This window comes from Micropterus dolomieu, linkage group LG02 (genome assembly GCF_021292245.1).
Source record: "Micropterus dolomieu isolate WLL.071019.BEF.003 ecotype Adirondacks linkage group LG02, ASM2129224v1, whole genome shotgun sequence".
Lineage (NCBI taxonomy): Eukaryota > Metazoa > Chordata > Actinopteri > Centrarchiformes > Centrarchidae > Micropterus > Micropterus dolomieu.
Genome location: NC_060151.1, coordinates 11995678 through 12022711, shown reverse-complemented (window position 1 = coordinate 12022711; position 27034 = coordinate 11995678). Strand labels below are relative to the sequence as shown.

Sequence of the window (27034 nt, the reverse complement as noted above, 5' to 3'; positions counted from 1 at the left end):
GTGGACCCCTAGCGCCCCTGTGCTGGTCGCAGGCCTCCGGACAACACTGAACTCCGGCAGCATCTGGTCATTGCTGATGACGCCGTCTTTGATGACCAGCTGTATGGTACGAGGTTTAGGGATTGGGGGAGTTGAGGTCAAAGATGGGGATGCTGAGGCGGAAGGGAGGGGAGGATTAAGAGTTGTAGAAGAAGAGGTAAGATGAGGAAGGGAAGGAGGAGAGCTGATGGAGGAAGGAGCACAGGCACTGGTAGCTGTGCTTGTAGTAATGGAGCCATGGTTATTTTCAGAAAGAGAGGTAGAGCTGACAAACTGAGGGCACATGGCAGAGGTAGAGGAGGAGGACACGTAGTGGTTGACGGTGGGATTCTGGGTGTTAAGAGTCATTTCAGAGGAGTTTTGTGGCTGCACGTGAACAGCCTCTGCGTGTGAATCTGAATGTGGCAACATCGTCTTTGTTTGTGCGCGTTGTTCTGTGTTTGAGTTCCAGTTAGTGGGACCACGCGGTAGTGCAGGTTGTGTACTGTCTGGCTTCAGCTTGCGTGTGGTTTGCACAACAGCACTCTGTAATCTTAAACTAGTTTCTGCTTCTTTTTTGGTGTTCAGTCCAGGGAGGGAGTCGGGCTGAGGATGTGTGGTGACAGTTTGCGTGGTGTGTGACGGCCTCCCAGCGTTAGGACTGGATGCTTTGCTGCTGGATTGGGGAGGTGCGTGTGCATTGAGGTGAGGCGTGGTGTTGTGGCCTGCTTCTTGGTTGGTGGGTGTGTTGGAATGCAGTTTATTCTCAGTGTTGAGAGTCTTAGTAGTGTCAGATTCACACTTAGGCCCAGATGCAGGTGATTTGTGTTCACCTGCCTCTGCTTTACTTTCAATGTCACCAGGCCCTGCATTGAGTTGCGATGGCTGAGCTCTGTCTACCACCACCTCCTCAGCCTTGGTGTTGTCTTGTGCTGGTTGGAGTTTATTCATTTCCTCATGTTTGTCAGTAGGCTTCCTGGGCTTGGCGACCTCTGGCAGGGTTTCCTTAGGCATACTGAATGGACTGCTAAACCTGATCGCTTGGCTGGTTTCAAACATCTCAGATCTCTGTAGGTGGAACTGAGTTGGTTTGCTGGAATCACGAATGTTAATGAACCCAATTACATCACTGGGGGGGTCAGGCTCTGGCCAGATGGGCAGATATGACATCAAACATGCTTTCTCAAGGTTGGTGAGTCCAGGGTGGATGGGGGGAGCCTCCTTTATTGCTTCCTTACTAGCTCTCCTCCGTCCCCTTTTCTTGGTTTCTGGGACCTCTGGATTTTGAGTCTCTTTGGTGCTGTTTTGGCCAGCGGGAGGGGTGGGACTGGGGTTGCCTAAAGTAACCAGGGCATACTTGGGGTTGTATAGTTTCCTAGCAAGAGCAGCAGAAGGAGGGGTCACTGCGGCTGGCTGTGGGGGGGGCTCCACTTCCGGTTCAGGCTCCGTGGCGACCTGCCGGACATCCACCAAATTGGAGGTCGCATAGAGGAAACGAAACAGCCTGTCGAAGGCCTCCACTGCCTGGCCTGTAACCACAGTGATGAGATTTCTCTCCAGCCGCGATGACATCCAAGTGAAACTAAAGAAAACACAGCAAAAAACAACTTTAAAGTACACCAGGACATTACAAAGCAAACACATCCAAGTAAAGTAAAGCCAAGTAAACAGCAATAACTGAACTACAATTTAGACTACAATTCCTACACAGTTCGTCTGATGTGCATGGTACCTTCCTCAAATTAATCTGAGCCAAAAGTGAGCGTGTCATTGTCCAGTTACTTTGGGACTGCTACGTACATGCGTTTATTTCTCTTGTGCATTGGATACATTTACAGCCCGTTTGTCTAGTATGTAGAGAATGCCACTGAACATTACAGTGCATTATTTATCCGTGCCACGCTCACATAAATCAAAGACAGGTGTGGCACACAGATATTTTCTGTTTCTTTCACGGCTACTCTCTTTCTCACACGCTCACTGACACACACACGCACGCGCGCGCGCACACACACACGCACACGCACACACACACAAACACACACACACACACACACACACACAGTGCACTGACCTGTACGACCCAGACACAGCTTTGTCTCCGTCAATAAACATGAATCTGTGTCCCATTCGCCCTCTGACCTTGGTGGAGGACCGAGTGTAGAACTCCACTCCTTCTGTGCAGCGTACACGAAGGTGCTGCAACACACACATGCATTCACACACACACACACACACACACACACACACACACCACACACCACACAGCATTTATAATCTGTAACCTGTGTTATATATAAGGCTGTAAAACAATGTCAGATGACTTAATCTTGTACTTTCACGTAACATTGCGACATTCTATATATAAGTCAAGAAAACAGGAAACTTATACAGAAAATACAATCACAACAAACACTTTTTACTGTAATGTGTTTCAATTCTTAAAGAAAGTGTGCTTACAAGCTCCCAAATAGGCACAAATCTGTGATTCGTCAATATTTTCTTACATGAATTTGTTTGTACTTGTTGCAAATAAATGTTGAAATGCCTCAGACAATAGGCACAAATGATTAAGACCCAGCTGTCTTACAAAATGTACACACACACACACAATTTTAAATTAAATGCATATCATATTAAAACAGCATACGTTAAAAATACCTTTAATAAACAACAATATCTAAAACCATTAATTTACTAATGCATGGGCAAATGTATTCAATAACTGTGAAAATAACACCATTTAATCTTCATCAGTTATAGTCATAATTAAAATATTCAACTAAACTGATGCATGATTCTTATTCCCCAACATACGCAAAGTGGTAAGCACAAAAATGGCCGGTGAGCATGTGTCATGTATCCGACGGTAACCTTGCATGTGCACATATCAGAAATGAGACCCAATATCATCTGTAAAGCACATGTTAGGTAAACAGATAATAATGACAACAAATTAAGTCAAATTTCTTGAACTATGATGAAGTTTCTCATGTGCGCATCTACCCATATAAACAAGCAGCTGTAGTCAACTGTCGCCGCCCTTAATTTCAGCAAATTACTCCACATTTTCAAACTGCTTAGCAATTACCCATACCACATCCAATGTAAGTACTGTGATTATTTTTAATGGCCATGGATTCTGATTTAATCTCTGTCTTGTCTTTACTTGATTCGAGTGCTGCATTAAACGCCATGGACCACACCATCCTCCTACTAGACTTATCTGTGTTAGTTTTTGTTGGAACTTGCATATTTTGCACTGTGAAATAAACACCATGTATACTGTAAAAAAATACTTCCGTATCAGGCGTCCCTGAGATTTAAGTCCCGCAGAGGTCAATCCTCTGTCCACTTAGGATGTTTCCTAAATTTTCCTACATGTGTGTCTGTATAGCTTTACAACGATATCTTTATTGAGAGGCAGTGCTAACATTTAACTAACATTCATGGTAACACATGGGTGGTACAGTTTATGGTGCTATAGTCATAAAAGACTCTAACAGTGTTTCAGATAAGAGATTACACATGAAAGGTACCTCAAGCACTTTCTCTATCAAGTTTTTGTCAGTTCTCTCCCTCTGACTCACTTCTTGTGTATTCTTTTATTTCTTTACAGCCGTGCTCACCAATATCTATCCTTAATGATTCTCAAAAATACAAAAACTGCATACCATTTTCAGTCCACATTTCAAAAGCTCCTGCCATAGACAAATGCCCATTTTTAATGGAATTTGGAGGACATCTACTGCAGACCTTGGTATCCCATAATCCATTGTTTGTCCACAGTTATTTATGTGTTTGAGTGGTAAACTTGTGAAGTCAGTACATATCATGTGGTAGGTTTTTACAAGGTGTTTCGTTTATGTTGGTGATCAGCCAATGGTACCTCTTTGGTGTTAATAAATAATATGCCTTATTTATGGGGTTAATTTATTCTGTTAATAAAAGTGAAAAGAAATCTGGGATTGAAAACAACGCAACAAAAACTGCTAGAGCTACAATGTGAAATGTGAAAATAAATCACAGCTTTAGTGAGGCTATATTGTCTGTTTTTGGTTTGTGTTTCTTATTATATAAAGTTAAATGGGCAAATCTTCTAGAGGCAGAGATTCTGTGAGGTGTGGTTCTGCTGTTTGGTCCGATTAACTGTCAGTCCTATCCTGCCAAAACTCTGGGAATATAACCAGTTGTCTTGATGAAGAAAATTATTCCTGGCGTGGCTTGACTCACAGTAGAAACACTTGTTTTCCTCATTCCTTTGGATCCACCCTTAACTTTCTCTCTCCCTCGGTACATTCTTCTGGCAAACTGATTAGATCAAACCAGCAAGCTGCATTACTGTGTGTATGCAAACTTTGGATGATGAGCGCTTCAGCTGTCGTAGAAAGGATTTTATGTGACAATACCACCAAACAAGCTTTAATGACAAAGCATACTGTAGCCTCAACCCAACTCATGGTTTTGTTCATTTTATAAAAATACTCTCAGTCCACATCTGACTGAGTGAAGGGTGTTTTAGAGTTGCAACCTGTCCAGAAACCCCCTCAGACAACTGAGGAGTAAGAAGAATGTGGCACCTCTTTGCTGACATACTCATCTCACCACTCATCAGCTCCTCCTCCCTGCCTGTCTATCCACTCCTCAACCTACACTCCCTTGTGTCACTCACAGTAAAACCTCAAGCTGTCTTCAAGCTGTCACACATGCCTTCTACTCTCCTTGCCAATCATCCCTCGGCTTGCCCCCCCCAACAGACTCATCACTTTGTGAGATTTTGGGTTAGCTGCTCGTCACAGTTCTGGATCGTAACTGCCACTTGTACAGCTGTACACTGGGCTGTCCCATTTTCTGGGATGCTACATAATAACCGCAGTGACAGGCTTCTGTCAGAGACTTAAATGGTTATACAGTTTTCTTTGGCAGAATAGGATCTGCTCCACAGGCTGCTCTCCAGTGAACCAAAGTGGCAATGTTTGATTTATCACAATAAATCTCTCCTGTGCTCTAAAGGCCAGACCCCAGCACACATGCAGTTTATAACGGAGATATGGATACATAAAACATTTGGCAAGTGTGCTCTAAGTGTGCCAGCTATCAAACTCACCTCCTTTAGCTCCACTTAAACAAAAGATCCATTAGTTAACACACAGCATGTAACAACAAGCGTCAGTATGTGATATGAGTCGGTTTGGGTTAAAACAATGATGGCTTTAAAGGAAAGCTGTGTTTACTTAATGCATAGGCATTCTGCTTTATAATATTTGACTAAATGTAGGGAAACTTGAGGCTATGTGTGCGCTGCGCAGCTGTATCTATGTATGCAGCTGTATTGCATTAAGAAAACGTGATTGAGACATCCCTAAAAATGTAAGTAAAAACAACAAAATGCCAGATGCAGTTGCAATGAAAATAAAACATCCAACAGCCTCCTCAGTTATATGTCATATGTTCATATTTATAAAGTGCAAACTGCCACATGAGACTGCTTGTAATTCAGATACAGATGGTATTGGAAGTCTGTCAGGCTGTTACTGCCTTTGTGTTCCACTTTAATAATTCCTCCAAGGCATTAACTGTCAGAGGGGAGTGTGTGCCTCTTCTTGTATATCTGTATGATCTGTGTGTGTGTGTGTTAGTGTCAATATGTCTGTCCACACAATTTGCGCTTGTGTGCCCACCCCATGTGCAAACACCTTGTGTCCGTCTGTGTTTCTTAACATCTCTTGAGGCCCTTAACAGCTTTCTGCATCTTCAGTGTCTCATTTCTGCCTGCCAAATACAGATCTAAACCACAGTATACCCTAACATTAAATATCACTTTGAACATAATTTGTTAAGCACATTGGGAGCCACTGTGGGACTTTTCCAACACTGCCTCTACTGTATGGTGGATTTTCTAAATGATCTCCCCGGAGGAAGTAGAAACAACGCAGCACTGAGGCGAACAAGTCAGACTTCCACCTATCAAATAATGCACAGTTGATGCGAACCATTAAATGCCTATCAACTGCAGTTCACCTGAGATGTTCATATTGGCTGACTTGAGTGAAAACAATCATGGCTTGGCGGCTTGGCAGCTTTATGTCTTAAGAATACAATTCACTGAAGATATAGTTTTCCCTGTAACTCACTTTTATGCGTCCCTACATGTCCCAAATGTGTTATGGTAACCAGCCAATTATGAAATAAAACACTGACTGCAAACACAAGGAGGTAATAGATTAATCTATGGTACAGTGCCAGCTGGAAGGATTTGCGGGTTAAGTGTGTGTGTGAGTGAGAGAGAGACAGATAGAGAAAGTGAAAGATGGCATGTGCTTTCACTCATCCCTGCATAACAAACATCTCTTGACTTCAATTGCTTGTCGTTCTTTCACAAGATAATCTGTACTTATTTTGTTACACACAACAGTGCCTTACAGATGTTTTTCCAGTCTCAAAATGAGGTGATCATCTCTGCATTTTCCGAACATCTGGAAATCCCCCACCCCTGCTATTCAATGGTCAAAGAACCCTCTCCATCAGTAAAACATCTACTTTCTATGAAGGAACTATAACATTCTATCCTGACACAATTGATAACGAACTTTCATTTTCTGCTAGCTTATTATTCTGGTTATCGTGGCAATTGCTGGCCAGAGTGCCATGAAATTTGGGTATTATTCTCACAGGATGGATGTTAATGTTTTTAACCATCGGGATACAGTGCTCACTTGTGCAAAAGAACTATAAAAATAAATGAGAATATTGCCATGCAAGTAACTAATCATATACTGACTCCCCAGGTGAAGAATGGTGGATTTAGATTTTTTAGACTTGTTTTATTTTTGAAGTACAGCCAAGCCTTGCTCTTTGATACTTGATGCTAAATGTCAGGCTGCTATACAAAAGGATCAAGTGGCTCACCTTGAGGTGTCCAGCATGCATGTTGGCCCTCTGACACATGGACAGGAAATGAGGTAGTGTTGTACGATCCAACAGGATGTAGACAGAAACCCTCCTCTTAAAACCCACATCGAGCAAATCTCTAAAGATGTCAACATCAGTGAAAACATCCATTACGACTGCTATTACCTGGAGACAAATACAGACAACAAACATCACACACGGGAAAAAACTCTTTCACAAATGCACACATACCAGTGCACAGATTATGAATGCAAATAAGTAAATACATACACACACTTTATTACAATGCAGTTGGATCAAGCCTCAGGCATGAAGTCAAAATGTAAACCCTATTTCTGCCAAAACCACTAAGATTCAACTTGTTCCACGGGTTTAAGTAAAATATGATAACACAAGTTTTCCTTAAGGGAAGTTATGTGGGCTTTTTATTTCTGTCAGAAGCTTTTCAGGATAATGCCCATAGGATGTTTCAGTCAAATAATACATGTTCACTGTGAACAGCTGGTAAGAAATAAAACATGCCATAAATGTAGGCCTTCAGCTGCATGAACAGACAGAAGCGCACACTGATACACACATGGCCTGGCAGTAATGCACACATTCATGCAAATATACATAACACAAATGCTTGCATTTTGCTAGCCACAGTTACAGCTGTGCAGCACTTATTTTCCTCTGATAAAGCCGCTTAATCGAGTTGCACTTTACTCTTGTCTTGTTTGTATCTTTTGGTCAACGGTCTGTACTCTGACCTTAGACTGACTGAGTAACATGGTAACAGTCATGTCAACATTATAGTTAATCTTCAGTAAGGGCTGATAAATCCTCAAATTCATAGAAGCTTGTAAGAATGAATGGAAATCAGCACCCCAGACATTCATTGACCCCGGACATTCATTGATTCAGAAGCACCACGGGAGAGCAAAGACCGTAAGCCTACAGCAGACACAAACATTGACTAAATGCGCCGATTAGGTCTATTGATCTTTTCAGAAAGCAGAGACAGACATCTCAACTGGTTAATCTTTATCACTACTTTGGTTTATATGTTAACTGTAGTTGCTTAATTTAATTAGAAAGTAAACATTAGAATCTGGCTTAAACAAACAAACAAACTATTTTGTCCGTTAAAGGCCCAACATACCTTTTGCGCCTGCGCAATCATTTTTCTCACAATCTCTTTGATATGCGCCTGACCTTCGAGCGGTGGCTGCGAGTACATGGTAGTGCGCGTCACTCCCCGGTAAGCATCGCTGTCCGGCCAGCCCAGGTCCATCTGCGGGACGGACGTGTCCGACAGCTCGGGCCAGTAGTGCAGTGACAGCGGGGGCTCGTCGTCCTCGGCACTCTCCGGGAAGAGCGCCGAGCCCGGGTCATAGGGCTCCGCCGCCCCGGTGAGAGTTTCCAGCTCGGGGTCTGAGAGGAAGCCCCGCAGGCCACGAGCCTCCAAGTACTTAAAAAACGCCTCGCGACCATCCTTCAGGAGAGCCTCCAGCGCGAGCCGCTGGTCTTCGCAGTACAGGAACTCCGGTTTGGACTCGTGCGTCCGCGGGTTCACATGGTTATCATCCAGGCACTGTATCTGGGACAGAGCCATGTCTCGAGCACAAAATAGGTTACCTAACAAGAAACAGCTGTAAAAGCTTCACGGGCCAGTTCCTCTAAACTCCTCCAGACTTTTGCTAAAGAAAGCTGCTTAAAGGCGTTTTAATTCCTCCTCTGTGGTTTAAAAAGCTGAGCAGTTTAGCTCCGGACTTGTTACACATTACGCCGTGTATTTCCCTACTTCGCTTGCAATTCCTTTTTGCAGCCATGGTGCATTAACACTCAGCCATTACCATTCTTGTCTTGAAGGAGTTGACCGGCCAGACAGAGAGCAAGTGATAGAGTGAGTGACACCCCGCCGGTAGCACCGCCCGACAGGTGTGACCCTGACAGGCAAAACAGCAACCCAGACACACCTTTGTCACCTGACCGGTAGGGCTTCCCAACTATATGTGTGTGCATGTGTCTGTGCTGTGGCGTGAAATAGGTTTGACTGGAGAAATTAAATGATTAACGACCCCACCCCTTCCTTTTCAAAACCCCACTAAATCATTAGGCTGCTAGTTCATCCTTTACACACATGAGACACCAGCAGATCATAGCCTACATAACTACACCATGCTGTTTTACCTGTTCTGTCATGTTTCCTAACTCTTGCCAGGATCAGCAGGGAGAAGTATGTGTTTAGGAAAGGTCCAAATGAAGCACATAATTACTTTATAGAAAAGCAAAAACAAGATGGAGAGACTATTTTGGGATTAATGAGATCTAAAAAACATTTATTGTAGGGATCAGAACATAATACTTTTCATTTTCTTAAAAAATATGAAAGTATAGTGTCTCAAACTAAAAACTACACGTTCACCTGCCTGGGGCATCATGACTGACCTTTGAACTCTTAAGTATGACTGTGATGTTCTGTAGGAACCGAGGAACACTCAGTGCGTCTCAAACTTAAAAGCTTAAACAAAATCCGCAAACTTGATAATACTAATAAGTTAATTACAGTTACATTTACGCAATACTTTTAAATAACAGACAATAAAACAAGTCTTCACAAGGACAGCAGCCAAATCAAACACAAAGCCTCAAGGTTATAAAACATATTTTAATAACCTTAACTGAACTTTAAATTACTTCAAAGAGGTAAGACCACTGCACCTTACTTGATTATAGATGATGCAGCCTGGTTTGATCTTTGCAGTTGCGTGCGAGTACATATTTGTTGCACAGATGAAGTAGCAGTACCCAATGATGGGATGTTAGTTTTGCTGCAGAAGTTTCAGGTTTTATGTTTCCACTTCTGTTCTGCCATACTAAAAAGACAGGATAGGCTCATCCAGTTTTACAAAAATAATGAAACTATAAATCTCACTGTTTTGTTTGAAGAAACTGGCATGAGGAACTCAAGGCACTTGAATTTACCAAAAGCGGTGTTGAGCAACTTGCTTGAAAGATTTCCTGAAAAGCTAAGAGGACAGCTTTCAGACTGACAGCTCCACTGCATCAAAAATGCAATCAACTGATTTCTGCACTGCTTAGGCACAGAGAGGGCTCCCAGCGCCGTTAGGTATGTCCGACATTCTGTCAGTCTGTCTCTCTCTGTGTCACTGCTGATCACATGTTTGTGAAAATTACTGGGTGAATCACTAGCTGGGATCTTGTTAATTCATCGTCGGCCCATCGTATCTTTTGATTTATTCACTTGCTGATTGGCAGTAAATGAATAATTATCTGTTAAACTGTCCTGCTGGTTGACAGAGTGGTTTTGGCTGGTTTGCAGGCTGATTGTGATTATTTCACCTTTCACGATGGCCTAAACAACCCTAGGCTGTCAGTCAGTCGAACTGGTTCAACTCTATTGCTTCTAACGCCATCACTGATGTCACAGCTCACATACCTTCCCCGCCGCTTGCTCGTTTACTGTCACTCTCATTCGTAGTGTTGACACGGATTCCTCACCCTGCATTTCCATCTTTCATCAGTACACTGCTTCTTCCTCTCTGTTTTATCTCTCATTGTTCCCCATTTTTCACTCTATAACACTGTTTCATTCTCTATCCTGTCTCATAACTCCACTTTGTGTCTGTGCGTCTGACTTCCTCTGTCTCATCTGCTTCTTTCCACTGAGCGTTTTACTTTGTGACAGCGTGTCAGTGACGTAGTATTCTTATGTTGTCTCATTTCAAGTGTATGACACAAATACGTCATTAAAAATGTGCCACACACGTACTACCACAGTTCTACCGCACACACACACTTCAAAGTGACTCAGCAGGTTCAAGACAGAGTGGTGGAAGAGAACAGCAGTGCTATTTCTGGTACACCTTTAACTCCTTTCTTCTTCTCCCCTGCTGGATGCCGGTAGTTTATTGACTAACTGTCAGTGGCAAGCTAGAGGTGACTCTGTCAGGAGAAATGCAAAAAAGTGATTTGTTAAAAACAAATAAGAGGAGACAAAAGAGTGAAAGAAAACAAAAGTGATTCAGTCCAGGGTAATCATAGGATGTAACCTTGTTTCCTGCCTCACCTCAAACATGAATCGTGGAAAAGCAGTGCTGCATTCCTCGCATAGCACCAGTCAACTTTCACACATAATGATATATATTGTGTGTGTGTGTGTGTGTCACTCTGAAGTGGCATTCAGTGGAACGTACATAAACACTCTCACACCTTTTGTAGACAGCAAGAATCACATGCCAATGAGATCTCTCTGCATCAGCAAAGAAGAACAGTGACCACTGTCTGAAACTGTAGAAATATGAAATAAGCATGCATTGTAAAAGATACATGTATTTTAAAATAAGACACCAAAAAACCTAATTTTATCTAAAAGTGTATAAAAATTAACTAAATACAGCAGCTATGCCATGTATCAAAACAAATGTTTAGCACTTTTCCCAGGTACTATAAAATCACTTTACTCCAACTATCGGCCTATTTTACCCTTCACCGGTGCACTGACTCAGCTGATTAAGTGGATGTTTGAGAGCAACAGCTTTTCTCTGCCTAATGAGTCAATTGATAAATCTGACAGGCAACCAGTTAACAAATCAAATATTCACATATCCCTTTGATCACCCAGATGAAGGTTAGTTTTGAAGTAACCATAACAGTTTAATGTTTAAAAAAAAACAGTTTGCTAATAACTCATAATTGTATCCTAATTTAGTTAACTTAGTGTTTGGTAATGAAGGGCCTCCTCTGCATCATCTGAGCTTCAACAAACCCGCGTGGTGGATGGTTTGACAACCTGCTGCTTAATGGCGTTGTAGCACAATGTTGTTAATGACAATGAGGCACACGGCTGCATTAAAAAAGTTACATCATCTTGTGGCATTATAAGTAATGTTGTAAAGTAACAACTCTGAAACACTTTTTTTCCTGCTAACTGACATTAACTGAACATATGATGAAAGTAGCAAGCTAACATTAACTATCAGGGCTGCTACTTAGATAAAATAATTAGCAAGAACATTAAATAAAGTGGTAAAAGATTTAGCTTAGAAGCAACTAAAACTAACACTAAAACTTAACAGGAACTGTTAAGAATTGTAGAATTGTAGAATTGAAAGCTGGTGACCTACACGTTTCTCACCTTGACTTTCTTCTTCAGGACTGGATCAATATTCTGATCTGATCCCAACAAGTCTGGGCAAATTACTGAGTAGGCACTAATCAGGCAGCCTTTTTATAATGTCATAACGTAGACTTCTCACAAAGTATTTAATATTTTTAATATTATTTTTAATAACTACAAAATCAAAAACACTTAAGTATTTTCATACAAAATATTAAGCTATTTCCCTCAACCCTATCAACTACAAATTATAAAATCCCATTTTGTATTTGATATGCGTATTTAAAATACATATATCATAAATATTGCCCATCTCTCGATATACAAGCTGTATATATCATATTTTTGCTACAGCCCACAGAGGGGCTCATACATGCTATCAAGTGGAACCTCATATAACTTACCTTTGTGTGTTTCTAGTTGTTATTTATTTCGCAGTTTAAATTCTCTTATTTATTTTGTGTATTATTCGTATTATATTTCAATCGACATATTCATATAAGAGAAATGTATTTGTTATTGAACAATAATATCCAAGCTTCATGTTCAAAGAGGTAAATGTATCACTTTATTTAAATGATTTGTCATTACAGGTGAAGGAAGACTGGTCCAAGTTGTTACTGCTAATCACATAAAATGTGGTTTTCTTAAACTATTTGTTGCAACAGAAACAAAAACAAAGCCGCTTTACCATGTTTAATCTTACTTGTAATATATGTATTTTAAGATTACACACGACTAAGAATAAATACATAGAAACAATCAAATGAGCGCATTACTTTATGAGCTGTGTATTTTTAAACAAAGTGTCATCTGGGCAGCATTCATCTCATTGGTCATTTAAAACACAGTAAGCTCCTTTATTGGTCCACAGCACACACACACACACACACACACACACACACACACACACACACACACACACACACACACACACACCAACCCAACCCCCAAACTCACGCACATGCATTCACTTTCCCAATCACACATAATAACCATCCACATACATAAAATTTGCAGGTTTACATGTGTTCAGACCCATATTTTACATACAAACCCATGCGCGCACACACACACACACACACACACACACACACACACATAAACATAAACATACACAAATACTCACACACACACACACACCAGCCCAGCAAGAGAGGAATCTGCTGTGTCAGTATCCTCTGAGTGTCTGGCCCAAAAATTCACAAGACAATGACTCTGTGTCTCTCTGCTCAGCTCAGCAGATCTCCTTTTGGGAGCGATGGGAAAATACTGGAGCCAATCCTGACTCATCTACAGCAGAGAAAGCCCTGCCCTTGCTCCACAACCTCCCATGGGACTCGTTCTTTTTTTCATCAGGTTAGTGTGAGAGAGTGTGTGCGTTGCTTTTATGTAGCCTGCACCAGTGCAGATAAGCTGTAATAAATGACTGCGCCTGGGAGTATGTGTGTGTGTGGGTTTGTCTGTCTGTGTGTGTATATGTATGTGAGTTCTCCACAGTGTCTAGGTCCATATCTTCATTTTCTTTTTCTTTTTTACATTTAAAGAGCAGTGGAGGTGTGGGATTACGTGTTTGAGGAGCCTGTAGTGGCTGCTTGGACAAGGTTCGTGATTGACAGGTGGCATCACGGGGAAATGGGAGGAGTCCGTTATATAATAAGCAGTTCAGTTGAAGCTCATCAAGTGTCTGCTCCAAAAGTGAATGGGCAAGTGCAGAGCAAGGGAGCAGTGTGAGGGGCGGGGTCAAGATGGCTCATTGATGAACCTGTGGGAATGGCTGAGTACTTGATCGAGTCGACAGGTCATTGGCAGTGGTAAATGGGCTTGACGTACTCCGGCGGGAAGTAGCCCACATTTCCATGACAACGGCCCCTCCAGCGCATCGAATCGGAGCAGTCAATGAGTTCGATGACATCACCACGCAGGAAGCGTAGCTGGGAGGGATGGTGTGGGGTGAAGTCGAAGAGAGCGTGGGCATGATGGGGACGCTGTGGGGAGGGAGAGAAAGAGGAAGAAGGAGAGAGAGTTTATGAAAAACTTTTGATGCCGTCCATGTCTAAACAGTATAATTGATACAAACTCTTTACTTAAAGGCAAAATGGTATCTGTTTTATGCAACATAATTTCATAGAACAAACCAAAAAATACATTAGGGCAGTGGTTTCCAACCCCATGCACAGTGGGCTCATAGCAGGCAAATTATACGATTTCGGAAGGGTTTTATAAGAGATTTGTAATTAGTTTGAACTAAAGGAATATAATAATTTTGGGAAGTAGGCTTATTTACTCACTTGCTAAGATTTACGCTAAACAAGTAGCTACAACTAGCAGCCCGTTAGCTTGGCTTATCACAAAGACTGAAAACAGGGGAAACAGCTCGCTTGACTCTGGTTCCTGTCTTTGTGATAAGCTGAGCTAGCTGTAGCTACGTATTTAGAGTGTGTTATTGACCTTCTCAAGCAACTTTCGGCAAGAAAAACTATAAAAACCATGCTATGTTCCTGTGTTGCGACCAGCAAGCTAGTAGTAAAAACAGAAGTAGTAGCAGTGTAAATAAAAGGCCTAATGTCTGAACTTTATTTATTCTCACGTTTGTTTGTTTTTGCGATTAAGTAACTATGGGTTACTTTTATTTTTCTTCCTCACTGACTCTTTCTTAATAGAATCTGTGTTTTAAGTCCTGGGGATTTAGAAATGTAAGCAATATTTCTGTGTACTGATTTGTTATACTTCTACTTCTTATATTGTTCTTATTATATGAAATAATTATTTTTTTATAGATACCTTTTCAACATGGGTTAGAACTAAGAATTCCAAGCATTCTTCAAAAGCTCTTTCTCTCTATTGAAGCACTGAATAAACGTCTGTTTGTTTGGAAAAGTCCATGTTGAATGAATTAAAAAATTCATGGTGGTCAATATGGTTGTTTTTCTCAGTTGAGCACCAACAGCCATGATATAGTAGGTGAATTTCTAAATTGTTACCTCTGTTAAAACAAAACAAAACCTTTTTTTTTAACAAGACTACATGGTATAGAATGTCCTAGATGCGTGCTCCAAAGAGCTTATATTCAGATGAGGTGACCAGCTGACATTATGTCCATTTAATAAACAATGTATTATTTGTTATTTTTTCTTTTTTTTTTCATTTGATATTTATTTAGCCAGACCATGGTCCAGCTAAGTCAGTCCATTCATATAAAATATTAAAATGATGAGAAAGGCAGCAGCACACAGACAGAAGAAGAATATAGACAAGATAGTAAATATTTGATGATGACTGATACTATTTTCTACTGATTGATTTTAGTTATAAACTTCATTGCTGCTCAGTCTGTGCAATTAGGGAACAACTGCTACTCGACTGGCATGAGGTAGGTTCCATATAGGCTAAATCTGAAATATGGTGATGGATTTCATGCAGATGAGTGAAATGTTTGGAACCATTATTTTAATATTTTTAAAAGGAAAAGGGGCAAAATAATGCTTAGAAAACATAAACTGTTGTCAGCCTCACTCAGGTCAGACTCATTTCAAGAAATTGTTCGACATTTTGAGAAATACTGTTATTCACTTTCTTGCTGAGTGTTACATGAGAAGATTGATACCATGCGCTACGTTAAATGTTACCACCAGCAGTCGTCTAGCTCAGCATGGAATATATCAAGAATTAAAGGACTTATGTCGTAGCAGAATCTATGCACCATATACCTGGACTTCAGCTACTCTCAGCTGGTTTAAATCAAAGACTTTTCTTTTTGCCACTTTTATTAAAAGAAATTTGAAGCCTTTGATTAATATCTTACACTGCACTGCAACTTTTAACTTTTACTCTCTTGTTTTATCCTGTTTTTTATTTTCTATTTAACTGATTTAATTGTATTTAAATGTTGCCTTGCCTTAGCACAAAGACTGGAAACTGTCTGTGTCCAAAGGTAACGCAATCTGCCTACCAGCACCTTTAAAACGTATTAATTAACATGTTATCGCACATAACACACTTGTTTAATCCATACAAAAAAACAAAGTGTAAAGTTGTGGGATTACAAGGGATTATATGATGGATTGTTTCAGAGCCAGGAAAGGTGTTTCCCCCTGTCTCCAGTCTTTGTGCTACGCTAAGCTAATCGGCTGCTGGCTGTAGCATCATGTTCACTGTACAGACATGAGAGTGGTATTGATCTTCTCATCTAACTCCTAGCAAGAAAGTGAATAAGAAAAAATACTTTTTTCTTATTAATTATTTTTAATTATTAAATGTATTATTTAATTAATTATTAAAATTCTTATTAATTATTTTTATTAATTAATTTCTTATTAAGCACCCTTAATTCTTTAGGGTGCATAGCTTCAGGGACATGTGACATGATAATATCTAAAATTCTGATTTACCACAAAGAGAAACACGTGTAGCAGCCCTGTAATGCCATGTAGAGTGTGAACATGTGACATATTGACACACAGACAGGCAGTGGCAGGTAGATAAGTTGGCAGACAGACTAGACTAGTCGGTTCACATTTACATACAAAACCTTTAAAGCTATGCTTTGCATTTGGACATGCTGTCCGCACCCACTCCTGATAGTCTGAAACATCCATCCTGAGACATAAGTTACAATAATTTTTTGTATCCTGATCTATTTTGTTTAAATAGGCCATTCTTAATAAGGAAACATATTTTCGATAACTTCTACACTTAGTGGTTTAGTCTGGTGTAAAGGTGTGTATTTAATTGTAAAAAAAGTCTTTACATGTATTTTTTGAAACATGAAAATCAGGCCGCACAGCTCTGCCCGGATTATTTACACATGGGACTAATCCGGGCAGAGCAGCTTTAAACAGAATAAATGTCTGCACTGTAATTTGTGGAGGTCATGAGAGAGAAAAAGAGAAACAGAGTAAGACACTGCGAGAGACAGGTAGACAGAGAGGTGTTATAAGTGCACAATGATGTGGTGTGAGGTTGAGATAAGAGTGCATACCTATAAACACACCGACTAAAAACAGCACTCTATTAAATGTTGTTTGTGATGTTTGACGGCGACTCACGGCTAGGTGAGCGGCTTTCAATTCACCAGACAGATGCTGTGCTTTCTCTGTCTCGCCGGGTTTTTCTTTGAGTTCACAAAAGTAGTGTTTTTCTTCTCTCCTGATAGCCAGCCTCCTCTGATCTCTGTTGCCTCGTGAAGTGAAAGCAGTTTAACAGCAGCAGAATAAAAGTGTCTATTTTAAGGAGAGAGTCTTGAACTTAACTAACCTCTTAGCTGTCACTTGCACTCCCACAGAGAAAAGTAGATGTGATATGAACTGGGAGGGAGCCGAGAGACTGGATGGAATACCAATATTGCTTTTTTTTGGTTTGTGTGTGTGTGTAGGTATGTGTGTTGCAATTCTGGACTTTATTGCTGTGGCCTGTTTTGTCTTTCCCTAACATAGTGGCATACAGGCAGAGGCAGGTACACACACTTACCAGACGGCAGGATTAGGATCAAAAGACACAGACACAATCTATCAATCTCTAAAATCTGTAAAATCCTCACAGACTTATCCTTTATTGTTTGGCTGATCTAGTCTAGACTTCTTGTTAGTGTGTGCGTGCATGCACGTACCCTCTGTGCCTGTGTATTTGGGTGTTAGCGAGCATGTGTGTGCAGGCCTCTGTTTGCCTGGGTGTCTGGGAGTTTGCATGTGCAATCCTTTGTGTGTATACATATATTCAAGTGTGTGCGTGTGTGATAGCACAGGGAAAAGCCATTCGCTTATCCACGGCAGCTTGTGAGGAGCAACGCTTTGGGAGGAGAAATATGGTCCGTCTGTATCAGCCGCGCTCGGCTGCCTTGTGATCATCAACCTCTCCAGTGCCTGCTCCAACCCAGAGCGCTGACAGTGGAACAAATTACTCTGCAACATCAATGGACTGCAGATTTATACTAGATTTGTCTCTGTACTCACACACACAGAGCATTAAGGCAGAAAAGAATTGCCTCTGACACCGCCTCCGTTTCCACTTGAAAATGACAAGATGTCAAAAAGAGTTTAAACTTTTGCACAAGCGGGCATTGAGTTTGAAGAGAAAGCTTCGAGGCACGAGGACATTAGGGATATGTAATTATTTCCAATCCTGCCATGGTGTGACAAGGATCCAGGGCCATTAATGAGGTGATGTGGAATTAGTTTGGAAAGCGCACAATAGGAGGTACAATGCAAAAAGGCACTGCAACGAGATGCATGGACTGAGATTAAGCCCGTTAGTTTAGGTCTGTGAAACTGACCCATATAGAACAAGAAACTGTGATCACGTGAGGAAGAGCCTTCAAAAAATAATCGAACAGTGAGAAATCAGCCTAAGGCCATATTTTCATGAAACATAACCAGGTGTTCATGCATTCTTTTATTACTCTAAAGGTCTAAAGGGAGCGATGCAAGAACTAGCTTTTCCTTTTGTTCTTATGCTTTTAGTGTCACTAACAATTGGGCGAAAGGAGAATATGAAGTGGTGTGCTGGTAACTGAAGAAGTGGGTATACTATTAATAATTTAGATGCACATAGAGCAACATTACAAGGTTACGAAGTCAGAGAGGCGACTTACAGAATATTTTGGTGGGGATTTTAGCTAAAACATACAAGGTGAGGAAAGGTTTACTGTGTCTTGCAATTAAGCTGTCTTGTCAGTGTTGGAGGGTTTGTAGAGACACGTTCGGGGAGAAACTTTCAGTGGGCGTTTGCATCTCATTGACTCCGAAGACCAAGCCCAACAGATACGAAGACCAGCTGACTGTGATTTTATATAAAATGGCAGTCAAAAAGACAGGCAGCTACAATTGTTTGTTCTGCTGCCAGACTAAAGATAAAGATATAAACACGTTCGGGATAAATTAAAAGCACAAATTTATTTAACTTAATAAAAAAAAAAAAACAAATTAGGAACAAGGCTAATCTAGCTATTTTGAAATGGTTCAAAACTGAGATGAGTGAGTCCGAAATAAGGTCTCAGTTAGTAGCACAGGATGTAGATTCAGAGCTACAAACCAATATGTTGTGATATAATCAAATACAACATCTTACACATGGAGAGGATGTTTTCAGTTTTGTCAGATGCAAATTGCTTGAGATGCACGTTTGTTGCTAAAGCACGGTATTGTTAAAATAGAAAATGTACAGTTTAACCCTCAAGACTCTCATTAAAACAGTTGCAGAGTAAACAAGGCTACACACTAAGATGCTGTGATCTGATGTGGGGTGACAGACTTTTTCTAAGGCTACATAGTCATGTAGGTAAATACAGCACTTTCAGCATGCCCCAATAATGGATACGTGGACATGTTTTTCAGGACTGTAACTGTCATGTATGTAAAAAAGGCCCCCTTGGCACACAACACCTATTACATGCTGATATTAGTATAGAACAGCAAGGTGATCATTCGGGCCTGAGGCAAAACAACATTGAATAAGTACAGTATGCTGCCCTGATAAACCTCATGTAGCATTAAATCAAATTACAATATGTAAAGAGCTCTTTTTTTCTGTATATGGACTTGACCTGGGACTTATCACATCATAGGATGATGGAATAAAATATCATAAAATCTGATAGGAATAGGAAATAAAATAAATAATCTTAAATAAAAAGAAAGTCATTGTTTTATGTGCTAATTTATCTAAAGCTACAATTACTAGCTGCAGTCTGGGGCCTTACACTGAACTGCAATACCTTTTAAATTTCTTAACTTGTTGGGAGTCTTGTCAGTGACAATGTATGTGCTTTCTTTTTATTTTAGAGCCCTGTGTGAAGTAAATTGCAGAGCGTTAAAGCACATTTAAAACACACTTTCCAGCATATTCAGTGTTGATTGTTATTACTGGAATAAGAGCAATAGCAGCCTAATGATTAGATGCAGTTTTGTGAATATAAGGTAGGGTAGCTGTGTGAGTACCGTTCTCCCTTTGTTAAAGAGGAACCAGCCATTTAAAAATATTATCACAAAAAAATAACTGAAGAGACACCGTTGACTGCTAATGCCTGTTAATTCATAGAGAAGATGGAGCAAAGCATCTCACTTGGTATCTCATCACACTAAAACGTAATGGAGAGAATAAATGGAATATGAAATTAATAGAATGAAATTATATAGCAATGAAATTAACAAGCATAAACATTCTGTTATAGTCTTAAATCTGTTTTATAACAGCAATAAATGCCCATAAAACAGGAACAGAACGCAGCATGTGTCCAAATTCTTTAACCCAGTATTCACATTTCTATATATATATATATATATATATACACACACACACACAAACAGGTGCTGGTCATATAATTAGAACATCATCAAAAGGTCGGTCTATTTCAGTAATTCTATTCAAAAAGTGAAACTTGTATAATGTATACATTCATTCTACACAGACTGATATATTTCAAGTGTTCATTCCTTTTAATTTTGATGATTATAACTGACAACTAATGAAAACCCCAAAATCAGTATCTCAGAAAATTTGAATATTGTGAAAAGGTTCAATATTGAAGACACCTGGTGCCACACTTTAATCAGCTAATTAACTCAAAACACCTGCAAAGGCCTTTAAATGGTCTCTCAGTCTAGTTCTGTAGGCTACACAATCATGGGGAAGACTGCTGACTTGACAGCTGTCCAAAAGACGACCATTGACACCTTGCTCAAGGAGGGCAAGACACAAAAGGTCATTGCTAAAGAGGCTGGCTGTTCACAGAGCTCTGTGTCCAAGCACATGTGAAGGGAAGGAAAAGATGTGGTAGAAAAAAGTGTACAAGCAATAGGGATAACCGCACCCTGGAGAGGATTGTGAAACAAACCCATTCAAAAATGTGGGGGAGATTCACAAAGAGTGGACTGCAGCTGGAGTCAGTGCTTCAAGAACCACCACGCACAGACGTAAGCATGACATGGGTTTCAGCTGTCGCATTCCTTGTGTCAAGCCACTCTTGAACAAGACACAGCGTCAGAAGTGTCTCGCCTGGGCTAAAGACAAAAAGGACTGGACTGCTGCTGAGTGGTCCAAAGTTATGTTCTCTGCTGACCAACTTTATGGAGATGCAGATTTCATTTTCCAACAGGACTTGGCACCTGCTACCAGCACCTGGTTTAAGGACCATAGTATCCCTGTTCTTAATTGGCCAGCAAACTCGCCTGACCTTAACCCTATATAAAATCTATGGGGTATTATGAAGAGGAAGATGTGATACGCCAGACCCAACAATGCAGAAGAGCAGAAGGCCACTATCAGAGCAACCTGGGCTCTCATAACACCTGAGCAGTGCCACAGACTGATCAACTCCATGGCCAATTTCTAAAAATCCTTTTTTGTATTGGTCTTAAGTGATATTCTAATTTTCGGAGATACTGAATTTGGGATTTTCATTAGTTGTCAGTTTTAATCATCACAATTAAATGAAATAAACATTTGAAATATATCAGTCTGTGTGGAATGAATGAATATAATATCCAAGTTTCACTTTTTGAATGGAATTACTGAAATAAATCAACTTTTTGATGATATTCTAATTATATGACCAGCACCTGTATGTATGTATGTATGTATGTATGTATATATATATATATATATATATTATAATTAGCATCTGTTGTTATTATGTTATTAGTTATTAGTTACTATCAGTTAAGTTCAGAAGACGACCGGTGGTGCCGCTTCATAAACTACTGTATGAATAATAGAAAATAAAATTCTGAGGAAAAAAAACAAATGCTCAGAAAGACCAGCTGTTGCTTTCATGTATAAGTTGAGATTTAGAGGGGGACAGTATTTAGGTCATACAGTTTTTTGTTCTCCCATGGGAAGGCTGTCGTTGCCTTCCTTCACCATCATAACACCCTGAAGCTAAATTCTTAACTCGCACCTGCTCCAGCCGCATTTGTTCAGAGTACTGAACATACTGTGCAACATCCCCAGTGATTTAGAAACTGTTTAGGTGTGAGGCACACTGTTACTAAATGAGATCTAAATTTGTGAGAAGCCGCTTTGTGAAAGAAGAACCAATTTTTCAGGATCAAAACCTGTCATCCTGATCTGAAAGTCTCCTGCTTCACCAGGTGAAATACTGCAGCAGTCTGGCTGCTCAGCCAACCGTCTGCTCTGAATAAATGAAGACTATGAGAAAAAACATCCCACTGTTTTATAGCAATAACCCGATCTGAGCTATAAAATCAAGTTTTAGAAAAAAAAGAAGGGCGCACTTTACTCCACTGCACCTCAGCAAGTATATGAAGGGAAGGGTGAAAGAGCTCCCTGCATCTGAAGGACCTGATATATTGAAGTAAAGCTCACGCATCACAAAGATCAATAAATGTGGATCATCTTCAAAAGATTTCACATTTCAACCAATCAGATTTTGGGTGATGTGCGCATGAAAATATTGAACTATATTCATATTTTGCTATATATACATTTGTCTTCTTTTTTTAAATTAGGAACTGCTCTTTAAAATGCATGAGAGTACACCAGCTAATGCATTTCAAACTATTACTCTGAGCCTATTCTTTAAGGTTTAGAGACAGTTATTGCTGCTGTCATTCAGCTCCAAGCTCCTCACTAGAAGCAGAATACAGATACGATGTGGGGGAGGGTGAAAGAAATGCACTGTGCTGCCTTGCCAGAATACCTGCTTGAAAATTTTACAGAAAACCCTTCTGGACAAAGAAGGATGTGTGTGCATTGTGTTATTTCCTCCCTCAGTTTGGCTCTATTATCAGCACTGACTCATTGGCCACTAAACTCCTCACTTCCTATCTTCTCGCTTCAAAAATACCACAAGAGCAGCCGTGGCAGCCAGCACCTTAGATGCCAATGTCTCTTCACTGCTTTTATATTTCCTTGCATGCGGTACTGTGAGCTGACAGTTAAGTGCAAGGTTTGGATTTTCCAGCAAAACGAAGCAGGGGAGTCAAAGAAGTGGTTGCAAACAGACCCAGAGTTGCTATTCAATTCTATTTAAAAAAATCTTTCCTCCATCATGTGATCAAAATGAATATGAAACAGATACAACTGGACGAGAGTTGAAGAAGCAGTAACTGTGTTCTGCTAGGCAACAGAGGTTGTGAGATTTTGACATTCCTTATTAATTTTGTTGACACAAGAGCGACGGGTTAGTAGCCACAAATGCTGACAAGCATCTCTAATGAGTAATATGACTTGATGTAAATGTAACTTGTCGCATCTTGTTAATCCTTGACTTGAGCATGCTAGGAAGCATAAAATGAGCTAAGTGCAATATGCTTGACTACTAATGAGCAGTGCCATATAGAACATGTGTTGCCATCTTTACTCTGCAAATTTAAAAATATTAGTGGTCATGAGAATAAGAGCATGTTGATATTACTCGTATGTTCTTGTGTGGGAAAGTGTATGAAATGAATCTTTCTCCAAAAGAGCTGACTTCGAAGTCTAAATTAAAGTTAAGGTCTATGCCTTACCAAGTGATTGAAATTACATGCAGCTCTTGAAAGAGTTGTGTCTGTCTTAGCAGGTATTTGCAGCCCCTGGCGTCTCTTCTGTTATTTTCTTTTGGTTAATGTTTTTAAATGGCCGATGTTTCTCCTTTATGAAAGGAGAATGGTACTCACTGCTGCACAGCCTACAACAAAATCATTACAATTCATCCTGAGCGGGGACATGAATATATGCACCAAATTTCATGGAATCCTTCCAATAGATGTTGAGATATTCCACTGTGGACAAAAGTGGTGGACTACTAGACTGACGAACTGACCGACCAACCGGCATTGCTCTGTTCACACAGCGTTTCATCAATCATTGTTGGATTTCAGAGTTTAACCCACCTATTGTAAATCAAACATGCCTAATATCGCTTAACATATGTGACATATGATTTCTCTCAGGTGCCAGTCTTCAGAAGTGAATATGATGCGATGAGTAGGACTATTAGCACGCGGCTGGTGTTCCAGTGAGACGTGTACGCCGTCGTGTCAGGATCGCTGTGGATCACGTCCCTCCACAGTGTCTGGGTTTGCCTGCGGGCACGGCTCGGCTTGTCACTCCCAGGAATACTTAACATGCAATGTGATCCTGTCTGCATAATGACTTCACAATAGCAACAACAATTGCTTCTCCCATGCTGACATCATCATGAGAACTACCTGTCATTTACATCTTCTCTCCCTAAACCTGACAGTGTTGTGATTCTGCTGAATTTGGGCAGGCAGACGTCTAGTTGTGTTACCACAGCATTATTGGGCGCTTACATGAACATATGTATGTATGGTCTTCACACGTGATGGATGTTAAACTACCTGTTTCACAAAAACAGGAATAGTATACAAATTGTGTAGATGAGAGTGAAAACCTCCTCATTAGGTGGGAAACTGGACTAAACACGACACGCTAAAGAAATGTTCTTTCAAAACTTGATGTGTAGCAAATTAATCACGACCTCTTAATTCAGTTTTCCTTAGAGCTGCGGTGCTCACTCCCTCTGGCTTGGTGCCTAAGATGACTGATTTGGTTCTGCTCCAAACCGACAGCAGTCCTGTGATCTTCCATTACAAGCTGCGTCAAACCCTGCTGCCGCAGTCACTGCTCCAGAAAATTCTCCAACATATGGAGTGTTCCCATAGCTGTCAGCTCCATTAAAAAAAAAGTTTTTCCCTCCACGTCACAGCGAAATTAAATATGAACACCTGGGTAGTTTGGTATGTTTGTTGATTTTACAATAGATCGTAAGAACACACTTTTTGTCTAAATGCTGCTCCACCGTGCCTTAAAGTCTCATCGGATAGTAAATCTCTGGTGGCTTAAAGAAAGGAGGGAAAATGAAGGAGACTGAGACTGACGACAACAAGAGCAGATGTGTTTTAAATGGTTTAGCGAGGAGACTTAAATAAAAAATAAATAGTTCTACATAACTGCTACGGCATGTCAGTGATTTCTCGGTAAGTTGGACAAAAAGAGTTCAGATCATGTTGATCTGTGGTGTGAACAATATGAAGTAAGAAAGCTAAACTCAAAACAGAGACACCTTCCAAACTATTTTAAGGGGGAAACAACTCTTGCAATATATAAAAAGTCTAAGAGGAAACTGCTGACTTTGTCTCTGAGAAAATAAACCACTGATATAAACATGTTTGGGATTATTATTTTCTCTTATTTATTATTCTATAAACTCAGCTAATTGTTCTAAATTATTAATAATTAGATAAACCACAGTGACACACAGTAAGTACTTGGACGGTAAAATAATCCTGTTTAATTACTGATTGAATTGGCTATTGATTAGATATGTGTTTTTGCTTTGGATTCACATGCTTACCCTAGCGAAGTGCTCGGGGTCTCTCAGATAGACAGTCCTCTCTTTAGCGATGCTGTTGCTATGGTAGAACTCCACCAGCTCATTCAGAGAGGAGAAGAGCTCGTCCCACACGTAGTACTGAGCACAGCGATCCTGCAGCACCTTGAAATGCTGAACGTGGTCCCCGTAGCTGCAAGACAAACAGAGGGAGGAGTTTAGAATCGTTTCTTGTCTTAAGGGAAGGTCTGCTGTGGGGTATCAATCAATCATTAAATTATAGACGGATTTACAGTTTATTCTCAATTGCTAACAAGCATTGGTCAGAATTGAGGCCACTTTTTCAAAACTCTTCACACAGTCTGCATTACCAACATTAATCTTGTCCAAACTGTTTATCTCACCTCCAAAACTCACTCAAACCACAAAAACACTAAATACATGTCTCAAAATAATCTTGTTCAACCAAATACTGGCAACAATTCTCACTCAGAAAGCGTACGTTGTCGCTCATAACACACTGACCTAAAAAAAAACAACAGCGAGCATTACACATAAATGTTGAACTTCTATCTTTGAAGTGTGAATGATTTTGATGCAGAAAATAGCTTCAATATCTTTTTCTATATCACTATCTATAGTAATTTACTTGTGAAAAATAAGAAGTTGAAAGAAATGTCATTCCTAAAATTTCAGTGCTGCAATACAGTTTTTTCAGTTGTTTACGCAGTAAAAATAAACCTTGAGCCACAATGACCATGACCTGTAATTGTGCCATGTACCAACCCCCCAGGCACATTTCCTGCTTTACACTCAGACTGCAGTTATAAACCACACTTTTTTTCAAAACACTACACACAGTTCTCTACACACATAGACGTAAACATAAAATTTACTGATTTTCTATATATTTCAGTCTTGTTACTGCAGAAATGCAGGACATTTGCCTTCATTCTGTTTTAAATGTGTTTTTAACAGTTTTGGACACAGTGCATTTGAAAAAGTTAAGTCTGCAAACAGCTTCATAAAGCACTTCTAGCATCTGGTTTGGACCATGTAAAATGAAATGTAAGTCTGTCACTGTATCAGCAACAACACAATGGTGAATAGTCCAGCCCAACTGTCCAGTAAAGTTGAGTAATGTTTTTTCTGAAAAAACATTTAAATAAACGAGTGGTGTGTGTAGTCTAAGGGCACTAATCACTTAATGACGTCTGTCTTGAACATGTCGTTACAACTTCACAATGGTTAGCAACTGTAGAGACTGACAGACAGTCAGAAACAATCTTGTCCTACAGAGTTTCTGTCGTCACATCACAAATTGCTATTCATACAATACATTTTGAACAGCTTTCGGTTGATACCAGCAGATTTGGCCTTTAGGCCCCAAAGCTGCCCCAGCTGTCAGCTGTTGGGGCTGGCATGCATTCAGTGCGGTCCTCTTCATCTGTCTCTTAAAAAAAACACAAATAAAACACTGGGGTCACTTGTTTCCTAATTTATGCTATTTTTATTTTAGTTTGTTAAGTAGAGCAAGTCCATTGTGGTAACCCTGGCCCAAACATTAAACACTAAAACATACAAAACAATACAAGAGCAGACTAAAAAATATATAGTCACTACATTTATGAAGAGACACCCACATTGATGCAAAATCTAAATCAATATAATCAGTAGGGGGGGGG

The 27034-nt window shown here is 40.1% G+C and overlaps 2 protein-coding genes across 4 annotated transcripts in view; both read right to left on the bottom strand.

Annotated features, from left to right (window-relative positions):
- On the bottom strand, positions 1-8872 carry LOC123958458 (protein FAM83G-like; the record flags this gene model as incomplete). The annotated part of the gene is made up of 4 exons (XM_046031785.1): positions 8075-8872; positions 6928-7095; positions 2093-2217; positions 1-1600 (listed from the first exon to the last, which is right to left on the bottom strand). Coding segments are annotated over exons 1-4 (2346 nt in total), but the record flags the coding sequence as incomplete, so codon positions are not given.
- A 3728-nt stretch (positions 8873-12600) lies between these two features.
- The window catches only part of grapa (GRB2 related adaptor protein a), an 82285-nt gene continuing 67851 nt past the window's right edge, over positions 12601-27034 (bottom strand). For all 3 annotated transcript variants that reach the window (XM_046074792.1, XM_046074801.1, XM_046074783.1), the window contains exons 4-5: positions 25374-25542; positions 12601-14043 (exon numbers count right to left, since the gene is read on the bottom strand). In XM_046074792.1, the coding sequence (XP_045930748.1) occupies positions 13858-14043; positions 25374-25542 (355 nt within the window). In that variant the 3' untranslated portion in view covers positions 12601-13857. The remainder of the gene's footprint in view (positions 14044-25373; positions 25543-27034) is intronic.